Source organism: Trachypithecus francoisi, unplaced genomic scaffold (assembly GCF_009764315.1).
Source record: "Trachypithecus francoisi isolate TF-2019V2 unplaced genomic scaffold, Tfra_2.0 Lachesis_group13, whole genome shotgun sequence".
Classification (NCBI taxonomy): Eukaryota; Metazoa; Chordata; class Mammalia; order Primates; family Cercopithecidae; genus Trachypithecus; species Trachypithecus francoisi.
The window spans coordinates 130,787,897-130,805,572 of NW_022681458.1; the positions used below are offsets into that span (position 1 = coordinate 130,787,897).

General features: G+C 41.8%; 1 protein-coding gene and 1 long non-coding RNA gene across 4 annotated transcripts in view; one reads left to right on the forward strand and one right to left on the reverse strand.

Moving 5' to 3' along the window:
• Window positions 1–17,676, reverse strand: part of ARHGEF4 (Rho guanine nucleotide exchange factor 4) — a 210,183-nt gene that overhangs the window by 86,547 nt on the left and 105,960 nt on the right. For all 3 annotated transcript variants that reach the window (XM_033231946.1, XM_033231945.1, XM_033231947.1), the window contains one exon: window positions 10,842–10,968. In XM_033231946.1, coding sequence (XP_033087837.1) covers window positions 10,842–10,968 — 127 coding nt within the window. The remainder of the gene's footprint in view (window positions 1–10,841; window positions 10,969–17,676) is intronic.
• Window positions 13,527–13,860, forward strand: LOC117095192. The gene is made up of 2 exons (XR_004441851.1): window positions 13,527–13,609; window positions 13,709–13,860. It is a non-coding gene; the product is annotated as an uncharacterized LOC117095192 (long non-coding RNA).

Genomic DNA, 17,676 nt, shown 5'->3' on the forward strand with positions numbered 1-17,676 from the left:
CTGTAAACCTTCTATATGCAGAACATCATGCTAGCTGTTGGGGATATAAGAAGGAAGTTTAAGAAATGTATCTAGCCCGGCCGGGCGTGGTGGCTCACGCCTGTAATCCCAGCACTTTGGGAGGCTGCGGTGGGCGGATCACAACGTCAGGAGATAGAGACCATCCTGGCTAACACAGTGAAACCCTGTCTCTACTAAAAATACAAAAAATTACCTGGGCAAGGTGGCGGGCACCTGTAGTCTCAGCTACTTGGGAGGTTGAGGCAGGAGAATGGCATGAACCCAGGAGGCGGAGCTTGCAGTGACCTGAGATCGCACCACTGCACTCCAGCCTGGGCAACAAAGCGAGACCCCGTCTCAAAAAAAAAAATATATCTAGGCCAGGCGCGGTGGCTCATGCCTGTAATCCTGGCACTTTAGGAGGCCAAGGTGGGGGGAGGATCACCTGAGGTCAGGAGTTCGAGATCAGCCTGGCCAACGTGGAGAAACCCCATCTCTACTAAAAATACAAAACTTAGCCTGGCTTGCTGGCGTGCGCCTGTAGTCCAGATACTCGGGAGGCTGAGGCAGGAGAATCACTTGAACTTGTGAGGCGGAGGTTGCAGTGAGCCAAGATCGTGCCACTGCACTCCAGCCTGGACAAGAGAGTAAGACTTCATCTCAAAAAAAAACCTATCTAGATATGCCATGAGCACAGCCATTCAACATGTGCTCTAAGACTCTCACTGAAATGACCAATACTAGAGAAAATGAGATTGACTTTTGCAGGACAGTGAGAGGAACTCCATTGACCTGCTCCTCAGTGAAACTGGTGAACACTGTTTTAAAAACAACCATTTAAAACATCTGACATGGTCCTGAAGAGTAAACAGTAAATAAAGAAACATCTATTCAAGGCTGGGCACAGTGCCTCACGCCTGTAACCCCAGCACTTTGGGAGGCCGAGTTAGGCAGATCACTTAAGGTCAGGAATTCAAGACCAGCCTGGCCAACATGGTGAAATCCCGTCTCTACTAAAAATACAAAAATTAGCCAGGCATGGTGGTGCATGCCTGTAATCCCAGCTACTTGGGAGGTTGAGGTGGGAGAATTGCTCCGACCAGGAGGGCAGAAGTTGCAGTGAGCTGAGATTGTGCCACTACACTCCAGCCTGGGCAACAGAGTAAGACTCTGTTGCCTCCCCCAGCCTCCCCAGCAAAAAAAAAAAAAAAGAAAAAAGAAACATCCCTTCAAGAAAATCAATGACAATTCAGTAAGAAAGGTGAGAATCTGTAGGGTTTTAACCAAGATCGTTCCCCTCTCCCCCTTTACAGCTCAGTGAGGCAGAGACTCCACTCTAGACTACAGCCAACAACACAGGGCTCCTTCTCCCCCCACCTCTCAGCCAGGGATCTTTCTTCCCTGGAAGAGCAGGACAGGGGCATTTCTCATCCTGCCCCCAGCCACCTGTTGCTGAGGCTCAGTCAGGAAGCCACCTGTTACTGGTGGGAGTGCTGAGCTGGGGTGACTTCCTTCTTTGACAAGCTGAGAATACTGAGAGGCTTGGATAGCCTTTCCCCCTGCTTCTAAAGTGGTAGTTCCACGCCAGGAGAGGCCAGCTGAGAAGGTCTTAGGCTACTGCTCTCCCTCCCCAAGGGCTGCGCAGAGCTTGCCACTGTCCCCACCCCAGAGCTCTGGCTCAAAGATTTTGCTTGGGGGAAGCAGGTTGTAAAACAGATAGCTCCTGATCTCTTCCTAAAGGAACTGGGCTCAGTTTGTAACAGAGCATGGAGAGGCTGAAACCTAAAGGTGCTTTCAAGAACAGTGGAGGTTGCCATTGAAAGGAAATGAGAGGAAATCTGTGGCTCTAATGGAGATATAGCCTGGACCCCACTAGTTTGTATGAGAGAACAGAGAATAAGGTAGCTGGGAGGAGCCCTTCTAGGATCAGAAGAAATACCAAACACTGACCTCGGAAAGTGATCCTTTCTGAAGTGTGCCAGAATTTGAGAGCTCGTAAAGCAATTTATGCCCCAGGACAATATTGAAAATAACAGAGCAATCAGCAGCCAATGAGTGGAGCTTAACAGGGTGGTGTGGTCAGAGAAATATAGAAGACAGCGCTAGTAAAGCCACTGTCATCCATGAGTGACTGTAGGCATACCCAGTGCTACATCTCCTTTAGGAGCAACATCAGAAGGTTAACCCCATGGGAAGGGAAACAGACTTTAATAAAATAAAACAGTTCATCTAGGTAGTAAATAAGCAAATAACAATAGCAAACAATAGCAAACCTAGTGGTTCCCCCTAGTGGGGAAGTGGTTCTCAGAGTGGCTATAATATTATCTAAAATGTCCAGTTTCCAACCCAACATTATGACATATGCAAAGGAAAAGGAAAGTTTGACCCACACAATGGGGAAAAAAGCAGGTAATAGGAACTGCCTGTGAGAATGACTACATATCAGATTTATCAAGTCCAAAGTAGTAATTATAAACATGTTCACAGAACTAAAGGAAACATGATTAAAAGACAAAAGATGTGATGACAATGTCTCATCAAACAGAGAATATCAGTGAACATATTCAAAGTTTTAAAAGAAATTCTGGAGCTGAAAAGTACAATAACTGAAATAAAAAGTTCACTGGAAGGGCTCAACAGCAGGTTTGAACAGATGAAAGAAATAATTAGCAAACTTGAAGATAGATTGATAGAAATTACACAAGCCAAAGAACAGAGGGAAATCGATGAAAAAAATGAACAAAGCCTCAGAGAAGTGTAGGACACCATTAAGTGCACCAACATATATGTAATGGGAATATCAGAAAGAGAGAAAAGAGAAGGGGAAAATATTCAAAGAAACAATGGCTGAAACTTTCCAAATGTATTGAAAAACAATAACCTACACACCCAGGAAACTCAGTTATTTCCAAGTAAGATAATTCCAGAGATCCACAAAGACACATCAGAGTAAAAATGCTGAAAGTAAAAGATAAAGGGGTAACATATCCGAAAAGCCACAAGAGAAAAGCAGCAAACAACACATAACTTATCAAGCCTTCTTCAATATGATTAACAGTTGATTTCTTAGCAGAAACTCTAGAAGCCAGAAGACAGTGGGATGGTTTTGTTAAATGTGCTCAAAGGATTTTAAAATATTTATTTATTTATTTAAATTATACTTTAAGTTCTAGGGTACATGTGCACAACGTGCAGGTTTATTACATATGTATACATGTGCCATGCTGGTGTGCTGCACCCATTAACTCATCATTTACATTAGGTATTTCTCCTAATGCTCTCTCTCCCCCTGCCCCCCCAGCCCATGACAGGCCTCCCTGTGTGATGTTCCCTGCCCTGTGTCCCAGTGTTCTCATTGTTCACTTCCCACCTATGAGTGAGAACATGTGGTGTTTGGTTTTCTGTCCTTGTGACAGTTTGCTCAGAATGATGGTTCCCAGCTTCACCCATGACCCTGCAAAGGACATTAACTAATCCTTTTTTATGGCTTCATAGTATTCCATGATGCATATGTGCCACATTTTCTTAATCCAGTCTATCATTGATGGACATTTGGGTCAGTTCCAAGTCTTTGCTATTGTGAATAGTGCTGCAAAAAATATACATGTGCATGTGTCTTTAGAGTAGCATGATTTATAATCCTTTGGGTATATACCCCATAATGGGATCGCTGGGTCAAATGGTATTTCTCGTTCTAGGTCCTTGAGGAATTGCCACACTGTCTTCCACGATGGTTGAACTGGTTTACACTCCCACTAACAGTGTAAGTGCATTCCTATTTCTCCACATCCTCTCCAGCATCTGTTGTTTCCTGACTTTTTAATGATCGCCATTCTAACTGGTGTGAGATGGTATCTCATTGTGGTTTTGATTTGCATTTCTCTGATGACCAGTGATGATGAGCACTTTTTCATGTGTCTGTTGGCTGCATAAATGACTTCTTTTGAGAAGTGTTTGTTCATATCCTTTGCCCACTTTTTGACGGGGGTTTTTTTTTTTCTTGTAAATTTGTTTAAGTTCTTTGTAGGTTCTGGATATTAGCTCTTTGTCAGATGGGTAGATTGCAAAAATTTTCTCCCATTCTGTAGGTTGCCTATTCACTCTAATGGTAGTTTCTTTTGCTGTGCAGAAGCTCTTGAGTTTAATTAGATCTCATTTGTCTATTTTGGCTTTTGTTGCCATTGCTTTTGGTGTTTTAGTTGTGAAGTCCTTGCCCATGCCTATGTCCTGGATGGTATTGCCTAGGTTTTCTTCTAGGGCTTTTATGGTTTTAGGTCTAACATTTAAGTTTTAATCTACCTTGAATTAATTCTTGTATAAAGTGTAAGGAAAGGATCTAGTTTCAGCTTTCTACATATGGATAGCCAGTTTCCCCAACACCACTTATTAAATAGGGAATCCTTTCCCCATTTCTTGTTTTTGTCAAGTTTGTCAAAGATCAGATGGTTGTAGATGTGTGGTGTTATTTCCGAGGCCTCTGTTCTGTTCCATTTGTTTATATCCCTGTTTTGGTTCCAGTACCATACTGTTTTGGTTACTGTAGACTTGTAGTATAGTTTGAAGTCAGGTAGCATGATGCCTCCAGCTTTGTTCTTTTTGCTTAGGATTGTCTTGGCAATGCGGGCTCTTTTTTGGTTCCATATGAACTTTAAAGTAGTTTTTTCCAATTCTGTGAAGAAAGTCATTGATAGCTTGATGGGGATGGCATTGAATCTATAAATTACCTTGGGCAGTATGGCCATTTTCATGATACTGATTCTTCCTATCCATGAGCATGGAATGTTCTTCCATTTGTTTGTGTCCTCTTATTTCGTTGAGCAGTGGTTTGTAGTTCTCCTTGAAGAGGTCCTTCACATCCCTTGTAAGTTGAATTCCTAGAAATTTTATTCTCTTTGAAGCAATTGTGAATGAGAGTTCACTCATGATTTGGCTGTTTGTCTGTTACTGGTGTATAGGAATGCTTGTGATTTTTGCACATTGATTTTGTATCCTGAGACCTTGCTGAAGTTGCTTATCAGCTTACGGAGATTTTGGGCTGAGATGATAGGGTTTTCTAAATATACAGTCATGTCATCTGCAAACAGGGACAATTTGACTTCTTCTTTTCCTAACTGAATACCCTTCATTTCTTTCTCTTGCCTGATTGCCCTGGCCAGAACTTCCAACACTATGTTGAATAGGAGTGGTGAGAGAGGACATCCCTGTCTTGTGCCAGTTTTCAAAGGGAATGCTTCCAGTCTTTGCCCATTTAGTATGATATTGGCTGTGAGTTTGTCATAAATAGCTCTTATTATTTTGCGATACGTTCCATCAATACCTAGTTTATTAAGAGTTTTTAGCATGAAGGGCTGTTGAATTTTGTCGAAGGCCTGCTAAAAGGATTTTTTTAAAAGAAATCTTGACAACTAAGAATCCTTTATGCAGAAAGCTAACCTTTCAAAAATGAAGACTAAATAAGGATTTTCCCAGATAAATGAAACTGAGAAAATCTGTTGCTAGTAGACCTAACTTATAAGAAATACTAAAGGGAGTTCTTTAGACTGAAAGCAAGTGACCCCAGATGATAATATAAATCCACATGAATACAAAAAGGGTACTAGAAAAGGTAATTATGTAATTATAAAAAACACTATTCTTATTTTCTCCTTTCTTCTCTTAACAAGCAATTGTATAAAATAATATGTGTATAATGTATCATTGAGCATATAATATAAAAATGTAACATGTCAATAATAGCATAAAGGAGATAGATGAGAGAAAAGCTGTAATAGGCAAAGAAAATGGTGACACATGTAGAGTAATCATTTTACTAATGCGCTTCTGGCTTTATGACATTGATAGGTATAATATGCATAACAATCATACACATGTAGAGTAATCATTTTACTAATGCGCTTCTGGCTTTATGACATTGATGGGTAAAATATGCATAACAATCATATCACACAAAAAGGGGGAAGGGAACAGAGCTATAAAGGAGTAATAGTTCTATATATGACTGGAATTAAGTTAGCATAAATCTGAAGTTGATGCTGGCAAGTTATAGATATACATGAAATGCTAAAGCTACCACTAAAAGCAAACCTTAAAAAATATAGCAAAAGAATCATTAATACAATTAAAATACTACATTAGAAAATATTCACTCAGTGAAAAAGAAAACAGTAAAGAAGGAATAGAGCAATAAAAAGGATGAGACAGAGAAAACAAGAAGTGAAGACATGCCATGAACTTGTGCCTATAGAAGATGGCAAATTTAATCAATAAATGTTATGTGTTCTGACTGCTCCAACAACCATCCATTCCTCTGTCTCTCTCCCTCTCCTTGGGCTTCCCTATTCACGAGACACAATATGGAAATTAGGCCAATTAATAACCCAGTAATGGTCTTTAAGTTTTCAAGTGAAAGGAAGAGTCACATATCTCTAAATCAAAAGCTAGAAAGGATTCAGCTTAGTAAGGAAGGCATGTCAAAGCCAAGATGGCCCAGAAGCTAGGCCTCTCAAGCCAAACAGTTACCCAAGTCCTGAAAGTGAAGAAGTTCTTGTAGGAAATTAAAAGTGCTGCTCCAGTTAGCACATGAATGAGAAAGTGAAACAGCCTTTTTGCAATAGGAAGAAAGTTTTTGTGGTCTAGAGAGACGATCAAAAAGGAGCCACAACACTCCTTTAAGCCAAGGCCTAATCCAGAGCAAGGCCCTAACTGTTTTCAATTGTATGACGGCTGAGAGAAGTGAGGACGCCGTAAAAGAAAAGTCTAAACCTAGCGGAGGTTGGTTCCTGAGATTTAAGGAAAGAAGCCATCTCCATAGCACAGAAGTGCAAGGTAGTAGAAGTAATCCAATTGCTCATCAATGGATGAATAAATAAGCAAACTGTGGTGTATCCATATAATGGATTATTTGACCATAGAAAGAAATGAAGTACTGAAGTACATGTGACATGTGGATGAACCTTGAAAATATTATAAGTGAAAGAAGCCAGTCACCAGACCAGTTCCTACATGATTCCATCCATACACAAATCCAGGGTAGGGAATTTATAGGGACAGGAAGTAGATAAGTGGTTCCTTAGGGTGGTGGTGTGGGGTAATAGCTAAAGGTACAGAGCTTATTATAAGGTGCTAACAATGTTCTAAAATGGACTGTGGTTATGACCGCAGGTATCTGTGAATATCCTGCCGCCGGACTGTATGTGGCTATAGCTCAACAAAGCTGTTTAAAAAATAGAAAGCATCCTTTACTAGTACTAGAGACTGATGAAGGGTGTTAGCCACAAGATACAACAAAGTGGTTTGAAGAAAGAGGTGACCGACAGCTTGTGAAATAACCATACCACCAGGTATTCCTGGTAAAACCCAGCCCACCCTTCCAAAGCCACAGGCACGGACTCTGGAGGCACCAGGGACTCTCAGAGTTGCACCTGGCCCTGCCGGCTCCACTGAGAGAGGTGCGGGTGTGGTGGGGATTTATCTTGGGCACCGACCTGCCAGGGAGAGGTGGGCTGCTCCCACATCAGGCTGATTCTTAGCCACCCTTCCAAACGTGGAGAAGAACTTCTAGTGATGGGGAGGAGCTCCCTACCAGGACAGCGGACAGCTCCCCACAAGCCTTTAGGCACTGACTCACGGCATTCATCACAAGAAAGCCTCGCCTTCCTCATCCTACTTCAGCTGTGTTTGAAGGATATTAACAAGAACTGATAATAATCTCTGAAAGAAGGTCACTTCCAGTGCTACTTAACAACACACCACTGCTGGGGGAGGACTGCTGTCCACACAGATGAGCAAATAAAGAAATTTCACCTATTAATAAAAAACCTCAAAAGAGACCAGGCATGGTGGCTCACACCTGTAATTCCAGCACTTTGGGAAACTGAGGCGGGCAGATCATCTGAGGTCAGGAGTTTGAGACCAGCCTGGCCAACATGGCAAAACTCCATCTCTACTAAAAATACAATTATCTGGGCATGGTGGTGGGCACCTGTAATCCTAGCTACTTGGGGGCTGAGGCAGGAATTGCTTGAACCCGGGAAGCGGAGGTTGCAGTGAGCCGAGATCGATCATGCCACTGCACTCCAGCCTGGGTGACAGAGTGAGATTCCATCAAAAAACAAACAAACAAACCTCAAAAGAAGAGCAGATGAATTTGGAAATGAACTGAAATTTGGAAATAACGAGAAAACTTCACAAAAATCCCGATTTTCTGTTCTTCGTGGCTTCAAAGGACATTGGAAGGATTGTTGCAGATTAAAAACATGATCATTGGATCACAAACTGCCAGTGAAGGCAATGAACACAGGTGAAGGGAAAAAAAACAAACAGGAAAACAAAGCAGAAGATGAAATTGAGAAATTCTCACAGAACTGGGTAGAAAATGGATGAAAAAAAAAAATGAGAATGATGAGAGATTCCAGGGATAGAAACTAGAAATATCATCTCTGTAAAGTACGAATCCGACGAAGTCAGGCACAGATCAGCTGGAAGTGGATGCAGTAATTAAGAAAAGAAAAAGCTTTCCTAAGCTCAACTCCAGGCTAGTCCCTCCCATTATCCTTATGAAATAGGAAAACAGGAGCTATCACTCCTTTTTTGAAGAAAAAGGAATCTGATTACTTTCTTGCAGAATTTCTGAGAAAAAAAGAAAGAAAAAAGGAACCTGAAATAGCGGGAAATTGAGGGATGTGCTCAATTTCTCACCCTAGGATGAAGTGTGGCTACAGCCCTGATCTCTGACCTCCAGAGCAGTGCCCTTGGTGTGCAGACGTGCTGGATGTCACTGGTGGCATGAAGATTTTAAAATTTCTTCTGCAATGAGCTCATCTGCCAATTATTTCAAGTGACACTGAAATAATAGGAAAACATGATTATGAAGCTCTGAATTGCAAGGAGGTACTGACTTGAAAGGCCAAAATCAGCTTTGAGGATTCTCTCTGGAAAAAGATTCCTCTCCCTGGTTACTGTCCCTTTCACAAGATTCTAAATAACTCTATGACTTAATGAAGGGCTCATGCAAGAAACTGGGAGAGTTTGTTCAACAGTTGTCAAACACCTTTTCATAACTTTGCTTGTGAGTTTAAGATCACAACTGTACATGGGAAAGAATAAAGCTCCAATTCATAGTGCAACCTAAATACATCCATCTGCTGACAGGCAGCCACCATATCCACCAGCTAATCTGAGCAGCCAGCTCCCTCGGGACCAGCACCTCCAATGTGCTAATCTGAGCAGCCAGCTCCCTCGGGACCAGCACCTCCAATGTGCTGAGTCAGACTCAGAGCTCAACTAAGAGTCTGCATCAGAGCTGATTCCTTAGAAAGACATATGCCAAACTCCAGCATTCGGGGCTGACCGCCATGCACTGTCATCCTCTGCCTCACCACACTGGCTTTCTATGGGTCTTCGGCACTGACAGGACCCGACTACCAACAGCCTCCACTGCCAGCTCACTCCTCCCAAGCCTGGACAAAGCACGCTGTTGACAGGTGTGGCTGTTTTGTTTTACTAACTCTCTCAGGGCTTTGCCCTTGTTTAACTTTCTTCAACACCAGATTTGGCCCCTCCCTCCAGCAGCCATGAGCTTTTAGACTGTAAGGTCACCACCGAACACAATCTGCACCTGCTCAAGACCTGAGACCCCCACATCTGTCCTTCCACCGGAAGACAGATGTGCCTTGAAGCCGCACTCAGCATGTCCATCCCTGCTGGGTTGGGTGTGAGGAAGGTAGCTGTTACACATAAAGAGGCCCCATCCTGGCTCTCACCTGTGGCCCAGTTCCCTTCTAACACAGAGAGCCAGGCCTTTTATGGACAGATATGTGATTTGAAGCTATTTGCTGTAGTTCGGAGAAACGGACTCATAGAGGCTGCCATAAAACTCAAGGAAGAGGCCATTATTCATCAGAAGGGGAAACACCCAAGTCTATCAGCTGATTGGAGACAGCTCTCTACATGATTCTGTCTCCTTGAAGTTATATATCCTAGTGCGAGACGAAGGGACAATTCGTAGTTCTCCTCAAAATTAACTGATGGAGCCAAGCTGGGGGACTCTAGGAATTCCGTTTTTATGTTTTTGAGGTGGAGTATCACTCTGTCGCCCAGGCTGGAGTGTAGTGGCATGATCTCAGCTCACTACAACCTCTGCCTCTCAGATTCGAGCGATTCTCCTGCCTCATCCCTCAGAGTAGCTGAGATTACAGGCATGTACCACCACAAAGAGCTAATTTTTTTGTTTTGTTTTGTTTTATTTTTGAGACAGAGTTTCGCTCTTGTCGCCCATCCTGGAGTGCAATGGTGTGATCTCGGCTCACTGCAACCTTTAGGGAGGTTCAAGCTATTCTCTTGCCTCAGCCTCCCAAGTAGCTGAGATTACAGGCATGCACCACCACACCCGGCTAATTTTGTATTTTTAGTAGAGACGGGGTGTCTCCATGATGGTCAGGCTGGTCTCAAACTCCCGACCTCAGATGGTCCGCCTCCCTCGGCCTCCCAAAGTGCTGGGATTATAAGTGTGAACCACCACACCTGGCCTGTATTTTTAGTAGAGACGGGGTTTCACCATGTTGCCCAGGCTGGTCCTGAGCTCCTGACCTCAAGTGATCCGCCTGCTTCAGCCTCTAAAAGTGCTGGGATTACAGGCATGAGCCACTGTTCCTGGCCGATAATTCCCTTTCTTTGGATAGTAGGCACTCCTCCCTAACTGAAGGAAGGGGACAATTGTTTATCTCTCTCACCATCAAGCTACTTCTGCCAGACAAGTGGATACAGCTGCCAATAGCACTCACTTCTTGTCCTTCATGCCAAGATCCAGAGTACATAGCAAAAGAGAGAGGCGCGTAACTCACCAGTGCCAGGTATGTGCTCTGGCCAGCCCACGTGGTTCAGTCCCGTTGGAGCACTCTGGGAGAGTGGACAGCTTCTTCTAGGGAGATTCAAAGACTCTGGAGAGGGAATGATCGTCTTTCTCCAGCACTGAAAGAGAAGGAAAGAGGCAGAGGGCAAATGAAGAAAAGAAATGAGAGCTGTCATTGCCACCCTGCAGTTTTTCTAATTGCTGAGGACTTTTCCTTGGGAACGGAGCACACAACCAAAATATGCACAGCTCCAGGACATACTTTCACATCAAAACTCACAAGAAAAACTTCACCTGGAGTCTACAGTGGGCAACCTATCTGGCCACATGGATAGGCTGTCATTCCATGGGTGAAGTCAGGATTGTGGAGGTCTTCAGACTCCCAACTCTCCCTGAGCTGGTCAGCCACACAGGCTGATACTTCCCCAAAAGCATGACTGTTAGTTTTAGCTAAGGCATAGTCTTTTTGGAATGCTTCATTAAAATACAACTCACGAAATCCGTGACATCTCCTAATTATGAAACAGACACTGCCCTTCAGACAGTAAGGACCCACTGTTGGCTGTGGCTTTGGGACGACCAGGGAGGTGAGCCTTTTCTGTATCATCTCATTGTCCAGAGATAAACCTGACCCCTCTTGATTTTTTTTCCTACCTTATGAAGTTATTGTATTAACTTAAAAACTGTGGTATGTATTCAGATAAATGCTTGTTCCTTTACTTTTTGCTTTTGTATTCCTCATACTATTAAGCAAACAGTGCTTAGAAGATTCTTCTAGTGATTTCCAGAAACATCAATATACAAACAATGATAAAGATGGAGTGGCACACTTCACCCCATCCATTTGAACACAACTAAAAACCCTGGCTCCAGAGAGGGTATAGTCTGAGGACTCTAGAGGCAAACAGCAGCAGGTAGACGGGAAGGAAACCAGAAGTCAAAGTAACACTGATCCTGTGATGAGATTCTTGTTTTGTGGTTCCTGTGGTGTGCCCTGGTCTGAACTCAATACCAGCTTGAAACTGGGCATGGACATAAAGGACTCCAAAAGAAGCCCTCTCAGATCTGAAGAGCGGGAAAAGGGTCCTTAAGGGCGTGAGGGCATGAGGGATGTGTATTTTAGTGATGATTTCTCCCACCGTATTCCCCTAGGCAGTCTCATTATGGTAAGGGCAGTGGTGGTCGTGCAGACATCTAAAATTCTGAGGGACAGGAATCCTCTCTGACCAGAGGAACTGTGGTACCAACGCATGGGAGAGAATCCCTGTTTCTTTTTTCTATCTCTGTCTCCCTGCCACTTGCTTTCAGAGGCAGACACAGCTGCCGCTTGGTTTCACATGGCAGAGCGGGAAAATGAAAGCCCCAGCTTTCCATCAAGAAAACTAGGAATGGTGCCTGGGAGAATGCCAAAAGGGTCTCAAGAAGAAGATCCCATAATCTTGTGTATGATCTCCCAGACTTAACTCCAAGCTGTACGAATGGATCTGACCCCGAACAGCATATAAGAGTCTTTGAGAACTGAACCATGGGGTAGAACATATTTCAGGCCCCACAGGGGCCACTGGGTAATCCACATTATCCAAATGGCACTGCAAACATCTTAAAACCTGAACTGACATAAGAAACAGCCCCTGAAGACCAGTAAGAACTTGCAGCCTGAACTTAACTGGGTCAACTGCTTAACAAATTTAATAATCATTATTCTCCATAGGAACTAAACAAGGCCCAGAGTCTCATAACATAATCTTTAAGATGCCCAGGATACAATCCAAAATTACCTGACACACAAAGAACTATGAAATCTCAATAACTCTTAAGGGAAAAGATAGTCAACAATGGCAACACCAACATGACACAGTTGTTGGAATTATCAGAAAAAGGCTTTAAAGCAGCTCTTATATCACCATGCTCTAAGAAGTAAGGGTGAACACTTTTGACATGAATGAAAAATAATAGCAGATAAATAGATAAAAGAATAAAATGGAGATGTTAGTACTGAAAAATATAATAACTAAAATAAAATCCAGGGGCAGAGTACAATTATAAAATGAGATGAAAAAGGAAAGAATCAGTAAGCATGTAAATAGCTCAACAGAAATTATCCAGTTGAAGAACAGAGAGAAAAGGTTGGGGGAAAAAAATCCCCAGTAGAACTTCAGGGACCTGTGTGACAACAACAAAGGTCTAACACTCTGTCATCAGAGTTCCAGAAGGAAGAGAGAGTGGAGTGCAGAACAATATCAAGAATAATTTCTGAAAGCATCCCAAATACGATTAACTTACAGACCCAAGAGCTCAGCAAACTGAGCTTACAGACATTAACTTACAGACCCAAGAGCTCAGCAAACTGCAAGCTGAAAAATCCAAGGAAATCAATGCCCAGAGACATCATAAACTGCTGAAAATTAGAGACAATGAAAAAACCTTAAAGCAGCTAGAAACCACAACAGATCATGCATAGGGGAATATTCATTTGCATGCAGATTTTTCAAGGAGGCCAGAAAGAAGGGGAAAAATATTTGTAAAGTGCTAAATCACTGTCAACCCAAAAATCTATATCCAGCAAAAGTATATTCAGGACTGAAGATAAAGTGAGAACATTATCACATGGAGAAAAACTAAGAGAAGTCATAGCCATAGCCAGTATACCTGTTCTAAAGAAATGTTAAAGGAAGATCTTTATACAAAGGAAAATGATACCAGAGGGAAACTTCGAACTTCAGAAATGAAGGAAGAGCAACAGAAATAAGAAGAAGCTGGGTAAATATAACACACTATTTTTCTCCTAAGTTTTAAAAAATACTTGACAGTTAAACACAAAATTATAGTATTATCTAATTAGGTTTTCAATGTATGCAGATATAATATACATGATAACAACAACATAAAGGAGGAAGTTAAAGGAACCTACGGGATGCAAGATGTCTACGTTCCTTCCACTCGAAGTGGGAAAATACTAATTCTAACTAGATGGAAATGTTAAGGATGTATATTAATTCCTAGAATTATTTAAAAAAAACTATACAAAGAAATATAGTTAAAAGCTCAGTAAGTTGAAATGGAAAACTAAAAAATACCTAAATAATCCAAAAGGAAACAGCAATGAAAATAAGAGAACAGAAAATGAATGATAATATGGTAAACCTAAATCCAAACACATCAGTAAGTTTATTAAGTTTGAATACTCAAAGCACATTATCAGAAAAACAAATATTAAAATAATTAAGGGAAAAACAACATCTAACAATATGCTATCTACAAGAAACCAACTTTCAAAATAATGATAAAGGCAGGTGGAAAGTAAAAGGGTGAAAAATCGTGACACACAAATACTAATCAAAAAAAAAATGTGAATGGCTCTAGTAATATCAGACAAAACCAATTTCAGAGCAAGGAAAATTACCAGGGACACAGAAGAACATAACATAATAAGAGTGAATTCACCAAGAAGATATATAATCCTAGATGTCCATGCATCTAACCACAGACATTCAAAATATATGAAGCAAAAATTTAATTTAATTTAAAGAAGAAATGGAAAATTCACAATGATCTATTGCTGACTGGAAACCTCAACACTTTTATCACAGTAATCAATAGAACAAATAGACAAAAACAAGATAACAGACAAAGTGAGCAACACCATCAACCAACTGGAAGTAACTGACGTTTGTAGACTATCCATCCAACAATAGCACAATACCCATTATTTTCAAGTGCACATGGAACATTCACCAAGAGAGGCTATATCCTTGGTGATAATCATAATAATGAAATAATAAAAAAAAGTTTGAAAGTATGAAATCATACAAAGTATGTTTCTCTGATCACAATGGAATTAAACTATAAATCTGTAATAGAAAGGTAATTCTATTACTTTTCTTAAAAAGGAAATCCTATTTAGAAATTAACACACTTCCAAAATTAAAAGTCCACTGTAGTCCAGTGACTGCTTTGAGAACAGTGACCTAGTGCTCTTATTCACTCAATATATGTGCTATTATTCCTGCTGTTCTAACCCTTGCATGTTACACCACATTATTACTTGCTTCTTTTCATACTTTTTTCAGAATTATACCTGGAGTTTACCTTTTTGTGTTTACACAAAAATATGGCTTATGTATATCTGAGTAGTTGAAACTAGTAGAAACTACCCAACCGGCTGGGCGCGGTGGCTCACGCCTGTAATCCCAGCACTTTGGGAAGCCGAGGTGGGTGGATATTGAGGTCAGGAGATCGAGACCATCCTGGCTAACACGGTGAAACCCTGTCTCTACTAAAAATACAAAAAATTAACTGGGCTTGGTGGCGGGCTCCTGTAGTCCCAGCTACTCGGGAAGCTGATGCAGGAGAATGGTGTGAACCTGGGAAGCAGAGCTTGCAGTCAGCTGGTATCACGCCCCTGCACTCCAGCCTGGGCAACAGAGTAAGACTCTGTCTGAAAAAAAAAAAAGAAACTACCACATCGTATTTGACTCAACTAGTCAAATATGCTCAACTAGCATATAATCTCTATTTTCTATTACATTATCAGAAATTATCTCTAGGCCTCCAAACCTTTTACAGTCAAAGAATCTTAGGCTTGGAATTCTCTCAGAATCTACTTTAATCCTGGTTAAAGGGAAACTGGACCCTGTACATGTATTTATGCAGGTCACATCACATTTTGTTTTTTTTAATAGCCACTTAAGCTTGTGACTACAGTTGACTCTTATGCAACATGGGTTTGAACTGCATGGGTTTACTTATACATGGATTTTCTTCCACCTCTGCCACTTCTGAGACAACAAGACCAACTGCTCCTCTCCATCCTCCTCCTTAGCCTATGCAATGTGAAGATGATGAGGATGGAGACCTTTATGACAATCCACTTCCAGTGAACAAATAGTAAATATATTTTCTCTTCCCTCTGATTTTCTTAACATTTTGTTTCTCTAGCTTACTTTATTGCAACAATACTATATATACTACTTATAATATCTTACAACATACAAAACAAGTGTTAGACTGTTTATGTTATTAACAAGGCTTCTGGTCAACAGTAGGCTATTAATAGTTAAGTTTTTCAGGAGACAAAAATTATACATGACGCTGAGCACGGTGGCTCACACATATAATCCCAGAACTTTGGGAGGCCGAGGCAGGCAGATCACCTGAGCTCAGGAGTTTGAGACCAGCCTGGCGAACATGGTGAAATCCTGTCTCTACTAAGAATACAAAAATTAGCCAGGCGTGGTGGCATGCACCTGTAATCCCAGCTACTAGGGAGGCTGAGGCAGGAGAATTGCTTGAACCCAGGAGGTGGGGGTTGCAGTGAGCTGAGATCATGCCACTGCACTCTAGCCTGGGGAACAGAGCAAGACTCCATCTCAAAAAAAAAAAAAAATTATAAATGGATTTTCGACGGTGTAGGTGGTTGGTACCCCTAACCCCTGCATGGTTTAAGGGCCGACTGAGTACCTTTTGACAAAACGTTTTCTCAGGTCACTACTCATAGGTGTTACTTAAACATTCTCTAAGTCTTCCCTTCTTGTTCTACAGAAAAGTTAACATGCCATTTTTACGTTAAAAACCATGTTAAAAATTTATCATACCATTTTTACATTAAAAACCATGTTAAAAATTTATCATGCCATTTTATGTTAAAAAGGCTGCCTGCTGCTTACAAAGTCAAGGTCTATTGGCAGGGAGCCCAGAGTTCTTCAAATATTGTTTTCTGACTACTGTAACAACTCTTGCCATCCATCTTTCTACCACCAGGCACCTGCCCGCTACTTCCCTGACACTCTATGAATTTTCATACTACCATACAAAGGTCAGGAGATGGAGACCATCCTGGCTAACATGGTGAAATCCTGTCTCTACTAAAAATACAAAAAATGAGCCAGGCATGGTGGCAGGCGCCCGTAGTCCCAGTCACTCGGGAGGCTGAGGCAGGAGAATGGTGTGAACCCAGGAGGCAGAGGTTGCAGTGATGTTGCTAACCCCTCTCTTTGAACTACGTTTCCCCGCTGAAACGTTATCCATTCTTAGGAAAGTGTCTCATTTTATGCAAAATCTTTCCTAATGTTCCATCTACACAGAATTACCCACCTCCTCCTCTCTGTTAACAGTATTTTGTTGATATCACTGTAGCACCTGTATTGCTGTATAATCACTATACAAACTTTAGCACCTGGAAGTGGGATACAGCTATAACAAACACCTACGAATTTGGAAGTGACTTTGGAATTGGGCAGTAGGCAGAGGCTGGAAGAAAAGAAATCAAAAGAATACACACCAGAAAGGAAGAAATAACCCCGCCCCCCCCCCATTTTCAGGTGATATGGTTGCTTACATAGATAGTTTCAAATAATTTATTAAAAACAACTACCTTTGAACTAACAAATGAATTCAGCAGACTCACAGGATACAGTATCAACACATATACTAAAAATCAGGCCGGGTGCGGTGGCTCAAGCCTGTAATCCCAGCACTTTGGGAGGCCGAGGCGGGTGGATCACGAGGTCAGGAGATCGAGACCATTCTGGCTAACATGGTGAAACCCCGTCTCTACTAAAAATACAAAAAATTAGCCGGGCGAGGTGGCGGGCGCCTGTAGTCCCAGCTACTCGGGAGGCTGAAGCAGGAGAATGGCCGGAACCCGGGAGGCGGAGCTTGTAGTGAGCCGAGATCACACCACTGCACTCCAGTCCAGCCTGGGCGACAGAGCGAGACTCCGTCTCAAAAAAAAAAAAAAAATCAACTTGTGGAAAATGAAATTTAAAACACAGTATTTGTAATACTTCCTAGGAAAATTAAATACAAAAGTATACATTTAAAAATGC